The sequence below is a fragment of the Canis lupus genome, chromosome X (genome assembly GCF_011100685.1).
Source record: "Canis lupus familiaris isolate Mischka breed German Shepherd chromosome X, alternate assembly UU_Cfam_GSD_1.0, whole genome shotgun sequence".
Lineage (NCBI taxonomy): Eukaryota > Metazoa > Chordata > Mammalia > Carnivora > Canidae > Canis > Canis lupus.
In genome coordinates, this window is record NC_049260.1 from 33,470,037 (window position 1) to 33,485,001 (window position 14,965).

The 14,965-nt window shown below is 40.9% G+C and overlaps 2 protein-coding genes across 6 annotated transcripts in view; one reads left to right on the forward strand and one right to left on the reverse strand.

The window, feature by feature from the left end:
- LOC119868428 (ferritin light chain-like) overlaps positions 1–9,589 on the reverse strand; it is a 109,132-nt gene extending 99,543 nt beyond the window's left edge. For 2 of the 4 annotated variants that reach the window (XR_005386246.1, XR_005386244.1), the window contains exons 1-2: positions 9,386–9,423; positions 3,617–3,695 (exon numbers count right to left, since the gene is read on the reverse strand). Coding sequence is in view for 1 of the 4 variants with exons in the window: in XM_038587169.1 (XP_038443097.1) it covers positions 3,617–3,695; positions 9,386–9,445 (139 nt within the window). In the remaining 3 variants the exon portion in view is untranslated. Of the gene's footprint in view, positions 1–3,616; positions 3,696–9,385 lie in introns of all 4 variants that reach the window. The other 2 variants (XR_005386245.1, XM_038587169.1) reach the window with 2 other exon arrangements.
- A 97-nt stretch (positions 9,590–9,686) lies between these two features.
- TSPAN7 (tetraspanin 7) overlaps positions 9,687–14,965 on the forward strand; it is a 128,599-nt gene continuing 123,320 nt past the window's right edge. Inside the window, exon 1 of one of the 2 annotated variants that reach the window (XM_038587174.1) lies at positions 9,687–9,806. In XM_038587174.1, the coding sequence (XP_038443102.1) occupies positions 9,726–9,806 (81 nt within the window). In that variant the 5' untranslated portion in view covers positions 9,687–9,725. The remainder of the gene's footprint in view (positions 9,807–14,965) is intronic. The other variant, XM_038587175.1, reaches the window with a different exon arrangement.

A 14,965-nucleotide genomic window follows, 5' to 3' on the forward strand; every position in this document is an offset into this window, starting at 1 on the left:
ATGAAAAACCCACAGCTAGCATCATACAGAATGATGAAAAAACTGAGAGCTTTTCCTCTAAGATTAGGAACAAAACAAGGATGTCCACTATCACCACTTTTATTCAACATAATACTGGAATTCCTAGTCACAGCAATCAGGCAAGAAAAAGAAATAAAAAGCATTCAAATTGGTAAGGAAGAAGTAAAATTGCCACTATTTGCAGATAAGATAGAAAAACCTAGACTCCACCAAAAAACTATTAGAATAAATTCAGTATACAAATTAATATGCAGAAGTTTCAATATAAATCAATATCCAGAAATCTGTTGTACTTCTCTTTTTTTCAAAGATTTTATTTATTTGAGAGTGAGAGAGAAAGAGAGAAAGAGAGAGCGCACGAGTAGGGGGAGGGGCAGAGGGAGAAGCAGACTCCCTGCTCAGCAGGGTGCCCAACACTGGGCTCAATCCCAGACTTTGGGATCATGACTTTAGCTAAAGGCAGATGCTTAACCAACTGAACCACCCAGGTACCCCAGAAATTTGTTGCATTTCTATACACTAATAATAAAGTAGCAGAAAGAGAAATTAAGAAAGCAATTCCATTTACAGTTTCAACAAAAAGAATAAAATACCCAGGAATAAGCTTAACCAAGATGGTGAAAAAGCTGTGTTCTAAAAACTATGAGACACTGATGAAAGAAACTGAAATTGATATAAAGAAATGGAAAGATATATCATGCTCATGGATTGGAAGAATTAATGTTGTCAAAATGTCCATACTACCAAAAGCAATCTACAGATTCAATGCAATCCCTATTAAAATATCAATAGCAGTTTTTCACAGAAATAGAACAAATGACCCTAAAATGTATATAGAACCACAAAAAAACCCAAATAGCCAAAATGGTCTTGAGGAAGAACAACAAAGCTGGAGGTATCAATTCTAGATTTCAAGATATACTACAAAGCTATAATAAAACACTATGGTACTGGCACAAAAATAGACACATAGAACAACAGAACAATAGAGATGACAGAAGTAAACCCACATCTATATGTTCATAGATATATCTATTTCTGGGAGGCAAAATAAGGAGGCAAAAATATACAGTGGGAGAAAGACATTCTCTTCAATAAATGGTGTTGGGAAAACTGGACAGCTATATGCAAAAGAATGAAACTGGACCAATTTCTTACACCATACACAAAAATAAACTCAGAATGCATTAAATGCCTAAATGTGAGATCCGAAACCATAAAACTCATAAAAGAAAACATAGACAATAATGTCTTTAACATTGGTCTTAGCAACATTTTTCTAGATCTGTCTCCTCAGGCAAGGGAAACAAAAGCAAAAATGGACTACTAGGACTATACCAAAATAAAAAGCTTTTGCACGGTGAAGTAAACAACAAAATGAAAAGGGAGAAGTTTCTTCTCCCCTACTAAGTGGGAGAAGATATTTCCAAATGATATATCTGATAAGGGATTAATATCCAAAATACAAAAAGAACATCTACGACTCACCACCAAAAAACCAAATAATCCAGTTAAAAAAGGGAGGATCTGAATAAACATTATTACAAGGAAGACATACAAATGGCCAACATATGCATGAAAAAATGCTCAACATCACTCATCATCAGGGAAATGCAAATCAAAACTACAATGAGCTATATTACCTCATACCAGTCTAAACGGCTAATATCAAAAAGATACAACAAGTTTGAGCGAGGATGTGGAGAAAAAGGAATGCCTGTGCACTCTTGGTGGGAATGCAAATTGGTGCAGCCACTGTGGAAAATAGTATAGAGGTTCCCCCAAAATTAGAAACAGAATTACCATATAATCCAGTAATTCCAATACTGAACATTTACCTAAAGAAAATGAAAACATTAATTCGAATAGATACATGCACCCCTGTTTATTGCGGTATTTACAATAGCTAATATATGGAAGCAACCCAAGTGTCCATCCATAGATAAATGGATAAAGAAGATGTACTATGTATTGCCATTTTGTTGAGATCTGAAGGGATTATTGTTAAGTCACATTTATACATTTTTGTATTGTATACCAAATACACAAAAGTTTTATCTGCATTTCCCTATATCCAATTGCTGCAGGATAAATAAGAGATCCCAATAATAATTTTTCAAAAAGCATTTCTAGGGTTTATCCTCTATACACAGTGTTTCTTTTTAATAATTTATTTTTTACTATAAATGTAATATTGCTTGTAAAGAAATCAAATGAGCATTTGCATTGCTGAAATTCCATCATAATACAACTCACTGCTCAAAGATTGTCATGTATTTTCCTCCTGATTTTTTCATATGAACATTCTACTACATTTTATTCTTATATTTATACAGGATTATAATTCTCTCCTATAACTTGCTTTTATAAGTAAAAAATTATATATTATGTATTATATCTTGAAGGACCTTTTGTTTTAATACAGCTAAATGTATCTAATATTAAAAACCTCTATCATGGAATTCTATAGTATAGATAGGCTAAAAAATTTTTTCTTTTTTCTTTATCAATTCTATTGTTTTCATATTCACCAAATATATATATATATTTTTTATTGGAGTTCGACTTGCCAACATATAGTACAACACCTAGTGCTCATCCCGTCAAGTGCCCCCCTCAGTACACGTCTAAAATTTTTATGGTTCATCTTCCCCAGTAGAGTGCACACTCCCTGAGGACAGGGACTTGGTTTGGTTTGGTCACAGTTATCCCCAGCGCTTAGAAAAGTGCCTGGTAAATAGCAGATACTCAAAAACTTTGTCGAATAAATGACTGGCAAGATACTATTTATGTCGAATAAATAACTGGCAAGATACTATTTATAAGTATTTGTGTTGTTTCCATTTTTTACTCTTCCAATCATGAATTTTGCAATTAGTAACCTTATAGTGTATTTTGTGCACCTATTTATTTTTGTAGGGCAAAATCCTAGGGAAGCAATTGCTCAGTCAAAAAAAAAAAAAAAAAAACAAACCAAACCAAACCAAACCAAAACAAAACAAAAAAACCCTCTAAAACTGAAGAACTTCAATCCCTCTCAAATTCCTCCCAACATATTCAGGAAGTCCCCAAATGTAAAAGGAGGCAGCGCTTGAATTTATAAACCCAGTCTTCCTACCTATTACCTACTGCTGCTACTGGAGTCTCACAAATATAATCCTGTCAATAAGTGGCATTGGCCTTTTCCTTCATTTTAGCTTGTGCTGTTTGAGGAAGTTGTCTGAATGTGTTCCCACCCCATGTTCTGAGACACTCAACTGCCAGTCTGTTGAAATGAGAACAGTACCCTTTGTCCCTGTTAATATTTTGTTCAGCAGGCTATATTGGCTACAAAACTTTGTGCTCCCAGTATCTTTATGAAATTTTTTCTCATTTAGTTTTTTTTTTAACACATGCTTTTCCCAAGGCTCAGGGGTAAATCCATATGAGGAAAAGGCATCATTCATTCTACATCCTCATCCATGTCCTATGGAGCTGTCCTCAAAACAAACCTAAACCTCTGATGCTGATGAAGCCTACTTAAATCAAATTTGCAGAGTTCAGTTCTCTCCTCTCTTTGGTTGAGTGCTTTCCTGAGTGGCTTTTACAAACATACCTTCGGCAGGTGCAGTGTCACTCCTGCAGATGTTTCTGATACTCAGAGTAAAAGTCATCTTTGTGTTCAGGTAGGGACCCTGGAAACACACAGATATATGAATAAATATAGAAATTTAGATGAATACACATACAAATTTCATCTAAGCAAGTTTTCAAACAGTTCAAGATTCTTCCCCCCTTATCAAGTCCTACAACTTTAGTGTTTTAATCTTTTGAGAGGGCTTCCATTATAAATATTTTCCTTTTCCATTAAAAATGTGAGATCTGATCATTTCAAAATTCTAGGAAAGATAGTAAATATTAAAAAAGAAAAGAAAATCATTTATAACCTCACCACCCAGAGGTACCAGTGTGAAAATTTTATACACATTTTAAAAATGTAATCTTGTGCCCAAGGTGGGGCTTGAACTCCCAACCGCAAGATCAAGAGTCACTTGCTCTACCTACTGAGCCAGTCAGGTGTCTCAATTTTATACACATCTTCTTCTAATTTTTTCTCTATATATTCTTACATAGTTGAGGTCATATTGCATATTTTCCTATGACTTCTTTCTTATCAGAAAAAAAAATTCCCTTTGGGACTAAAAAGTTCTTCATACACATACTTTGTAGTAACTATAAAGCAGTCTCTTGCTTGGATGGACTGTATTTTGGGATTATGCATTTTAGAAACTGCCCTACAAGTTTATGCCAACTAAAAGTCATATTCAGTTCCTCCTTTTCCTTCATTACCCAAATTCACTCAGTCCTGAGGGCTGACACCCCCCCTTTTTTTTCCAGAGAGGGAGAGGTACGGAGAGAGGGATAGAAGAAGAGGGAGGGAGAGAATCTTAAGCAGGCTTTAATGTGGAGTCTGACACAGGTCTATATTTCATGACCCTGAAATCCGGACCTGAGTCGAAATCAAGAGTTGGATACTGGACCAACAGAGCCACCTAGGTGCCTCTTGTCTATTCGATTTCTAAACAGTTTATCTGCCCTAGGGCTTTCAATCCCAGCTAAAGCATCTGTGGAGCTTTTACAAAATACTGATTCCTGTGGCTCCACCAGAGACTGAGTCAGTCAGAATCTCTAGGGGATGGAATCTAGGCATCTGCGAGTCTACAAGCTGTCCAGTGGATTTTTATGCAGCCTGAGTTGAGATGTGCTGCTCTTTCACCTCCTCCAGCCTCACTGCCACTACATGAGGTCCAGCCTTCATCAACTGCCAGGAAGGTGATTGCAGTTACCTCATAACCCCAAAATTACTTCCCTGAAACACAGGTCAGATCATGTCACTCTTACTGAGAGGCTCTTCACTGCTCTCTACTGCCTATGCAAGAGTAACTTGGCCTTAGCAAGGCCCTCCTCCATCACAGCCTTGCATTTCTGCAACCTGTCCTACTCTAGTTCCTCTGGTGCACCTCACCACTCTCCGCAGGAAGCATTCTGCTTTTGTTCATGCTGCGCCCTGGCCTATAATGATATCCTTCTCCTTTCCCCAAACAACACCATTATCTTATTCATACTGCAAGGTCCACCCTTCTTCAATGAGTCAGCAATCATCTATTGGGGGACAACTATGTACCATCCATTTGGTCAACATTTTCTGAGTTGCTGCTGCATCTAGGTGGTGGGGGATATGACAGTGAATACACTAGACAAAAACACCTGCCATGGGGAGCTTGGCAGGAGAGGCAGACAACAAAACAAAAACACGAATAAGAAAATGGTAGCTGAGTGTAATGTAGGCAATTAGAGCAGATAGGTACTGCGTGGCTATTTTGGACTGGGTGACTATTTTCGTCTGAAATGGGTCTTTCTGAGGTGACAACTATACTGAGATCTGAATGGCAGGAAGGAAGGGAGTAAGCATTCTAATGATAGGACCAGCCAGGGTGAAGGCTTTCAGGTGGAAGGAAGTCTGACTAAAGAACAGAAAGGAGGCCAGAGCAGCTAAAGTGCAGTGGTAAAGGGAGAATAATGGAAGATGTCAGAGCTAGCTCCTGAATGCTTGCAAAGTCAGGGTAGAGGGTTGAAATTTAATTCATTGTACAATGATGGGAAGCCACTGGAGGGTTTTATACAAGAGAGTGACATGATATGGTTGTGTTTGAAAAAGATTATGCTGGTGGCTGTGTGAACAACAGATTGAGGGGGCGTTGGTAGCAGGGACCAGGTAGGTGCTTTGGTGGCAGTCCAGTTCTCCTGGAAGTACTGCTGAATTTAAGGCAAATAAAAATCCAAAGCTTCCCTTATTTTAGGCAAAGTATTAAAATTCTTATTATCAGCTAATAGAACCTGGAAGGGCTGACCTCTGTCCTGCCTCCTGTATACCATCTTTGCCTCTGCTATTGAGCCTTGATGACTTTGCCAGCTCCCCAAATGCAGAATTTCTTCAGGCCCCAGGGCCTCTAGACTTGCTGTGGTTGTTGTATTTGTGTGATAAAATACTCACAAAGTTTACAATTTTAGCCATTTTAAAGTGTACAATTCAGTGGCATTAAGTACATTAACAATGTTGTACAACAATCACCACGGTCTAGCTCCAAAACTTTTTCACCATCTCAAGAGAAAACCCTGGAACTACTAAGTAGTCATTTCCCACTACCCATTCCTGCAGCCCCAGGTAACCACTCATCTGCTTCCTATCTCGATGGACTTGCCTGTTCTGGATGGTTCATACAAATGTAATAATATAATATGTGGGTTGTGTATCTGGCTTCTTTCACTTAGTAGGTTTTCAAGATTCATCTGTGTTGTAGCAGGTGTCAGCACTTCATTCCTTTTTATGATTGAATAATATTCCATTGTATGGAGAGACCACATATTGTGGATCTGTTTGGCAGCTGGTAGACATTTAGGCTGCTTCCACCATTCAGCTACTGTGACTGGTGCTGCTGTGAACATTCACATACAAGTTTTTGTTTGTACACCTGTTTGCCATTCTTTTGGTCATATACCTGGCAGTGGAACTGCTGGGTGACATGGTTGGTCGCTGTGATTATATCTGGAGCAACTGTACATCAGTGAATCTTAGGCATGTTATTGGTCTCCTGTGGCTGCTCTAACAAAGTCACACAAAATGTGTGGCTTACATGACATTTATTCTCTCACAGTTCTGGAGGCCAGAAGTCTGAAATTAAAGCGTCAGCAGTGCCACGGCCCCTCCGAGACCGTATTTGTTTCTTGCCTTTTCAGTTCTTTGGTATTCCTCGGCTTGCTTGCAGTTGTGTCACTCTGGCCACGTGCCTTCCCCCCATGTGTCTCTGTGCCTTCACATGGACCCTCCTCATGTCTCTTCTTTTAAGGACACCCACCATACTGCATTAAGGGTCCACCTTCCTCCAGTATGACCTCATTGCAGCTTAAATACTTGCATCTGCAACAACCCTATTTCCAAGTAGGATCACTTTCTCAGGTACTGAAGGTCATTACTGTGCATGTGAATACCCTAGAGATCTTGTTAACATGGGCTCAGAGTGGGGCCTGAGGTTCTGCATTTTCAATAAGCTCTCCCAGTGGATGCTGCTTCAAGGATAGGGTGACCGACTTGTTCTGGTTTGCCAATGACTTTCCTGGCTTTGGCAATGAAAATCCAGAGTGCAAGGAAACCCCTCAGTCCTGGAAAAACTGGAATGGTTTGTCGCCCTATGAAATCACCCAGACCACAATCTGAATAACAAGGATTTAGCGATGAGCTCTGCTAATTTACCCATGAATTATGTTATTGAATATTCATTTACCTTTACATTTAAATAATCGTTTTTTGCTAGAACAGTCCAAGTTTTCAAGAATCTGGACCTAATCCTCAGAAAGCTCCAAACTGTAAAATAGTTGAGCTGATGGGCACCATCTGTGAAGATCATGTGTTAACTCATCAAATTATCTATGATACTCAGCAGTATCATAGGTTAGGTTGAAAATTGAGATTTCTGACTCCTTTACAGAGTTATTATGCATGGGCAAGACCTATTGAGGCTAAGCAAGACCTATTGAGGCTAAACCCAGCATACTGGGTTTGAAGTATTCAGTATTCTTTTCCTGCTACTGCCTAGGTACTATAAAAATGTAGGAGAAAGCTCCTTTCTGAAGTTGGGCTTAAGCTCATTGCAATAGAGACAACATTCCCCAACTCTTGATTCCTATTAGGACCACCTGAAGAACTTAGAAACGGCTGAGACCAAATAATTCAGGCTACCAGAGATGGGGCATAGGCAGTCATAGGTTTTGCTTTTTTATATAAGCTCTCCAGGTGATCCAAATGAGTAACCAGCATTGAGAATAATTGTGCAGGAACTTCCTTTATAACAGAAACCTTGCCAATCTGTTCCTAATCTTTTTTTTCACCTGCACCCATATTCCTCTCCACTCCCCTCTATGTCCACATATTCTTTTGTTATGGCTGATCATTTCCTTAAGCAGGTTCTCCTCTTCCTCCTGTTTGTGTCCTGTTTATACAATGACCTCACTGACCTGGGACCATGTTAAACTTACTGGAGGTAATAATTACTCCTGCAACAACTGACCTTGGCAGGCTTTCTTTAAGCCTATTGACCGGTTTTTTATTCTTTCTCAGAAGATGTCCTTAACATCATCCACGATAGAGTTAGCCTATGATAGTGTTGCTGTTTTGACTGCAGAATCTCTCAGGAATCAAGGTAAATCTCCCACAGAATCTGTACTGTATGTTCCTCTACAAGCCAGCCACAGGAAATCTGGGTGGAGTGTACATAATTCTTTTATTGGGATATAATTCACATGTCATAAAAGCCGCCCTTCTAAAGTGTGCCATTCAGTGGTTTTTAGTATGTTCACAAAATTGTGCAACCATCACCACTATCAAATTTGTCACTCAAAAAAAAAAAAAAAACCACCCCTATTCATTAACAGTCACTCCTTATTCCTGCCACCACTTCCCCTGCAACCTCTATTTTTGTCTCTGTGGATCTGTCTATTCCGGACTTTGCCTATACGTGGATCATTCAACACTGGTCTTTTGTGTCTAGCTTATTTCACTTAGCAGATTTTCAAGGTTCATACATATAGCATGTATAAGTACTTCATTCCTTTTTGTGGCCAAATAATTTTCCACCATATGGATTTACTATGTCTATCCATGTATAACTGATGAACATTAAAGTTGTTCCTGCTTTTGGGCTATGATAATGCTGTAAACATTCATGTTTATAGCTTTTCACGTACATGTTTTCAAATCTCTTGGGTATATATCTAGGAGAACTGCTGGGTCATATGGCATCTCTAATGTTTAGCTTGAGGAACTTCTGAATTGTTTTTGAACATTATTTTTTGACCTTGATACAACTCTGTCTTGCCTGGGTGTGAGGTGGTTTGAACTTGTTAGGGTGGGAAAATATGGTTCTCAGGCTCTTTAAACAATTTTTTTCTGTTATCTGCTAAACATTTTATGTGCAGGAAGAATGGTACCTTCACGCATACACTGGTCATTGGGCATCATTTCAAAATGTGAGGACCTCTAAAAAATGGCATTTCTGTGGTGGCGAGGGTTAGGGGTGTCTGAGTTCCCAGGTTCCTGACCATCCCTCCGGCTGTATCTCCGGCCACCTGTCACAGTCTGTTTCTGGCACAGACAAGGCCTGCTCTTCCAAGGACACGACTATTGGGCCACTTCCATCTGAGAAGGCCTGGTGGGGCGCCTAAATGCAGAAACGTGACTGCTTTTCGGGGATACCAATAAAGCTCGTGTCGCCAGGTACAGAAAGGCCTAGAAACGTAAAGCCCTACGGTGCATCAAGCAGAAACTTACGTGCGTCGGCTGCCTGGAAGGGCTGGCGCTGACCTCCGACCCCGCCCCAGGCTCTTCCATTCCCTCCTCGCGGCCCAGCCCGGCTCTGCGCCTGGGGACCTGAGCCTGCGCGGGCTTGCCTGCGCGGGCGGCCTTCTCAGCATGCGCAGTCGCTGGCCGCCCGACTCCTTAAATCGGAGTCCCGCGGAGTGCGCGCTCACGCAGGCGCACGGGCTCGTCTGCGCGCGCACGGGGCCTCTCGCTGCACGCGCCCCCGCCCCGCCCCGCCCCGCCTCCTCCCCCCTCCCGCGCGCCCGCCCGCCGCCCGCCGCCGCCGCCGCCGCCGCCGGAGCTCTGTAGTATGGCATCGAGGAGAATGGAGACCAAACCTGTGATAACCTGTCTCAAAACCCTCCTCATCATCTACTCCTTCGTCTTCTGGGTGAGTGGCCACGCTGGGCGGGTGGCCGGGCCTCCGGCTGTCAATCCTTTTAGTGATGCTCGGGGAAAAGGAAGAGTGGGAAAAAACCCAAACCAAAAATCTCATCCCGGTCCCCTCCTTAAGGAGATAGGCTCAGGGGGCTGGGCTGGGGCTGCAGGATGGCGAGGTGCAAGCTTGGGGCTGCTCGGACCCTGGACCCCGCCCGGCGCAGGCTGCAAGGGGCTGCGTGGTGGCGGTGACTGCAGGTTGTCGACATTTCCCAAATTTGTTTTAATACACTGATTTATTTTTTTAAGCTCGCGGGATAGGGTCAAGCCTCTAGGGAAAGTTGCGGGTTTATTCGTCCGTTCCCCTCTCTGGACACCCCTCCCCGACCTTCCATATCAGCCTGTTCGCTGTGCCTCCAGGAGCTAACCTGGCTGGGAGAGGGCGCGGGAGCACTGGGTTTGATCCCAGATTCCTGGTTAGTCCCAAGCCCTCGGGGCTGCGAGAGGGAGGCACCAGGAGCCCTGTGCCTGCCTGGCTGGGCAAGGGCGACCAGAGCCCCCCAAGCGCTCGGATGGGGAGAGGGAACTGCCGTCGCGCAGAGACGCACTGAGAAGAGAGGGTCTTACATAAACTAGGGGCATCTTTGAGCTTCCTCGGCGACCAGAGAGGTGGGTCTTATGACCCTTTTCCCACCCCTCTCCGGTCTTTATCTGGTCTTTCTGTCATTGCATGAACCTAATCCGCAGAGTCCTGGGGGAGGACCCCCGCCACTTGGTGACAGCAATAGCGCCCCAACTCTACTTCCCATCTAACCAGTGCTGCTCCCAGTCCTTGAAGCTCAATGCAGAAGGGTGACGTCAACCCCTCAGCTGAGGCCTCGGGGGGCTGCGTGGTGCACCTCGCGGAGGGATGCGCCCTTCTGCGCGCGGGGGTAGGTGGAGGAGAGGGGGGGCAAGGCTTGTGCCTTACCTCATCCTGTTTGGCAATTCGTGGAATCAGTGCAGGGCTGACACTGCAGTGATTCACTTGGAGGGGTGGGTGGCACCTAAAGACCCGTTCCCTGTTGTTTCTCTTTTCATGTAGGAACCCCCTCCCTCCTCAAGTTCCCCATTTTCCACACCAAGCCACAACCACCCAGAAGGAGAATGAATGTCTGTTACAGCCTCTCCCTGCCCCCTCCCCAATAATTTGGGTCATTTCACCTTTCCAAGGCAGTCATTTTGAAACCTGAGGTCTGTAGAAGAAGCTAATCCCGCCTTTGCTTTTTTTCTCTGTGTCACCCCCCCCCCCCAACCCCAATTAGCCCTAGTTTTGGCTCGAAACCAGGCACAGTACTGTGTGAGGTACCCAGACTTGGGTTGATGGCGAACCGGCTGTTTGTAATGATAAAGGCAGGATCTGAGATTTATTAAGGATGAAAAAAAAATCTCTAATGCGTCCCCCCCCCACCCCCGCGCGCTGGTATTTTCTTGTCACTGGCATTGGTGATTCTTCAGGTCGGGAAACTGTGGGCTCTGGGGACCAGACATTCCAAGGGCTCTGCAGTGAGATAGGATTAGATTAACCAGTATATCACATAAGGCAGACACAGAAATGGACTTTATTTGGTCTGAAAACGACACAGGTTGAAAATTTTTGCCGAAACTTTCCAGTAGCCATTCCTGGGAACTGGTTTAGTTTTTTTTTTTTTTTTAAATTCCTTAAATCTCTGTGTTTGGCACTTTAGTATTTACTTGACTTCCTATTTGTTACTGGAGTAAATCATATGGGTGATTATTTTTAGCGTCCTGAAAAATTAGATTTACAGTATATATGGAGTGTTGTTCTTCCAGCATCACTGCAGGCTGGTGAAGAAGGGAGTCCTCTAGACTGAGGCTTTTCATCTGATCTCTTTAACTCTGCTTGCTTACTTCCCACCCCCACCCCGTGTATATAATTACTTAATGCCCTCTAATACATCATAAACAAGCACTGCATTTTATGTCGTCTGAAGTTCGTGATGCATGTGTTTAAAGTTTTTTTTATAATCTTAAAATTTTACCTGGAGCATTTTCAGTAGTTTAAATAGCATTCAGTTAATCATTTCACAACGAAAAGAATGAGATCTCTCCAGATTTGAGAATATTTTAAATATGACATCCTCATTAATAAAATGTTGTCCAAATGCCCTGTTTCCCACGGTACTTTAAAAGCTGGTTGCTTTTTTTAACAGCTTTATTAAAATATAACTCACGTGCTATATAATTCACCCTTTTAATAATGTACAATTCAGTGGTTTTTGGTGTATTCACAGATAGCTGCAACCATCACCCCAGTCAATTTTAGGACCTTTTCATTACCTGAAAAAGAAACTCCATACCATTTAGTTATCATTCTCCCACCTTCCCTCTCCAAGCAATCACTAGTCTAACTTCTGTCTCTGTACATTTCCCTATTCTGGACATTTCATATAAATCATATAGTATGTGGTCTTTTGTGAATGCTCTCTTCAACTTGATGTAATATTTTCAGGATTCCTCCATGTTCCTTCTTTTTATCTCCTAATAAAACTGTTTGTTGTATGACTAGATCACATTTCGTTCATCCATTTGTCCATTGATAGGCATTGGGGTTGTTTCTACTTTTGGATATTGTTAATAACCCTACTGTAAACATCCACGTACAGATGTTTGTATGAACATCTATTTTCAATTCTCTTTGCTGGGAATTGCTGGGTCATATCATAACTCTATGCTTAATTGTTTGAGGACCTGCCATACTGTTTTCCCCTCAGCAGTGTATGAGGGTTCTGATTTCTTTTCATCTTCACCAACATTTGTCATTATCTGACTTTGTGATTCTAGCCATCCTCATAGGTATCTCATTGTGGTTTTGAGTTGAATTTCCCTGATGAGTAATGATGTCAAGCATCTTTTTATGTGCTTCTTGGTCATTTGTATATCTTTCTGGAAGAAATGTCTATTCATATCCTTTGTCCATTTTTTATTTGGGTTATTTATCATTGAGTCACAAATCTACTTTATATATTATTGATTCTAGGCTCTTATTGGATATATCATTTGTAAATATTTCTTCTATACTGTGTGTTGTTGCCCTTTCACTTTCTTGATGGTGTCCTTTGAAGTACAAAGTTTATTTTGATAAAGTCCAGTTTACCGATTTTTCTTTTGTTGCTTGTGTTTTTGGTGTCCTATCTAGGAATCTTTTGCCAAATCCATGATCATGAAGAAAATGCTGTTTATTAGAATGATTTATCAATTCAGCAAATACAGTTGAGAAATTTTATCTTTTTCTAGAACCCAGAACTATGTCTGGCACATAGTAGGTACTCCAATATCTGTCAAAACTTCTGGGGTTAGATTAGGTAATTAACAAAAATGTTCTTTAAATTGGTGTTCTTGGGGGGAATCCCTGGGTGGCTCAGCAGTATAGTGCCACCTTCAGCCCAGGGCGTGATCCTGGAGTCCCGGGATCGAGTCCCACATCGGGCTCCCTGCATGGAGCCTGCTTCTCCCTCTGCCTGTGTCTCTGCCTCTCTCTCTCTCTCTCTGTGTCTCTCATGAATAAATAAATAAAATCTTTTAAAAAATAAATTTGTATTCTTTTAAATGGAATATGGTGGGAATATTAGGCAGAATTGTTTGCTTTGTGTTTTTTGTAAATTGTTTTAATAAGACTACCTCTCATCTCTTGCTTCAGTTTAGACTTAGGACGAGAAGACATTTGACTTTAAAATGGTGGTAGACCAGTAGCATCAAGAGGTAGATGTAACTGAGTGTTTACTAAAGCAGAAGTCTAATGCTATGGAAGAGATCTTTGTTTTATCTGGCTCCTCTTCTGTCTACAATCACTCTCCCCTTCTGAGGTGTTCCTCTAAAGCAATGCTTCTCAACAGGAGACATTATTGTCCACCCATCCCTTGACATTTGGCGATGTCTGGCGACCTTTTAGGTCACAGCTGGGGATGGAGCAATATTGGCATCTAGGGGATAGAGGCCACAGGTGCTGCTAAACATCCTATAAAGCACAGGACAGGCCCTCGCAGCAAAGAATTATTTGGCTCAAAATGTTAACAGTCCTTACAACCTCTATACTATCAGATTTACATAGCAGTAAGTCCTATGAAGAGAAAGAGAGTCTTTTGCAAAACTGTGTTACTGATGTTTGGAACCACCATGCCAGAGCATGCTCAACACAATCCCAAGTGAGAAGTAAAACAATCTCTACGGTGTACTGTAATCATTTTGAGGGGATAAAAGGTAGGTATTTCTCTATATACTAGTGTCTAAATGGCTAAGATGATTTGTCTTCCAGTAAATGACTTCACCTGAATGCTAGGTAAATGGATCCTTTTATTTTCCCTGATTTGTATGTTTCATTTCCAGATTTATAGAAGAGGAAGAAAAAACACATCTAGGAGTAAGTTATTCTGTGCTTCAAAGACTAGCAAACCGTTTCTGGCACATAATAGGTTACCCAGGAAGTATTTACTTAATGAATGAATAAATGAAATTTTATTGACTACTCTTGGGCTCATTTATTTCAATTTACCTTAATTGAGAGGCTTTCTAAAAACACTGCTTGTTCCAGTCTACCTGCCGTGATTTAAATGTGTTCCTGACATTGATGTATACAAACATGGGATATAGAGGACTTTATAAAGAACTGCTTATCCTAATGGTAGTTCAGTTACCATGTATAAAAATATAGTAAAAGATCATAAAAGATCAACTAGTTTGCCAGACATTTTAGTACCTAAAATTTTAATTGGAATTTAACGTTTTAAACTTGAATCAAAAAAGATATCTATTTTGTCCTAATACAAAGCAAAATATCTCTTCATGACAGATATAATTTCAACAAAAAGCAGGATACTTTATAAATATACCACTTTTTAGGTAAATTCAGTTTTGATATGTAATTTTTAATGTGTTTTAGACACTCATGTGAGTTATAAATCCACATCGAAAACCACTAAATAATATATGAAGAGAAATATCCTTCACTTCATTCCAGCATATACTGGATTTGATTTCTTCTTTGAATATCCAATGACCTGATTAGCTTATCAATAGTGCTATCAAATTCTCTTAGGGCAAAATATGAGTGATTCTTTTTTTTTTTTTTTTTCATTTGGTAAGCATCACTAACCTTTCTGGAGGAGGATTTAA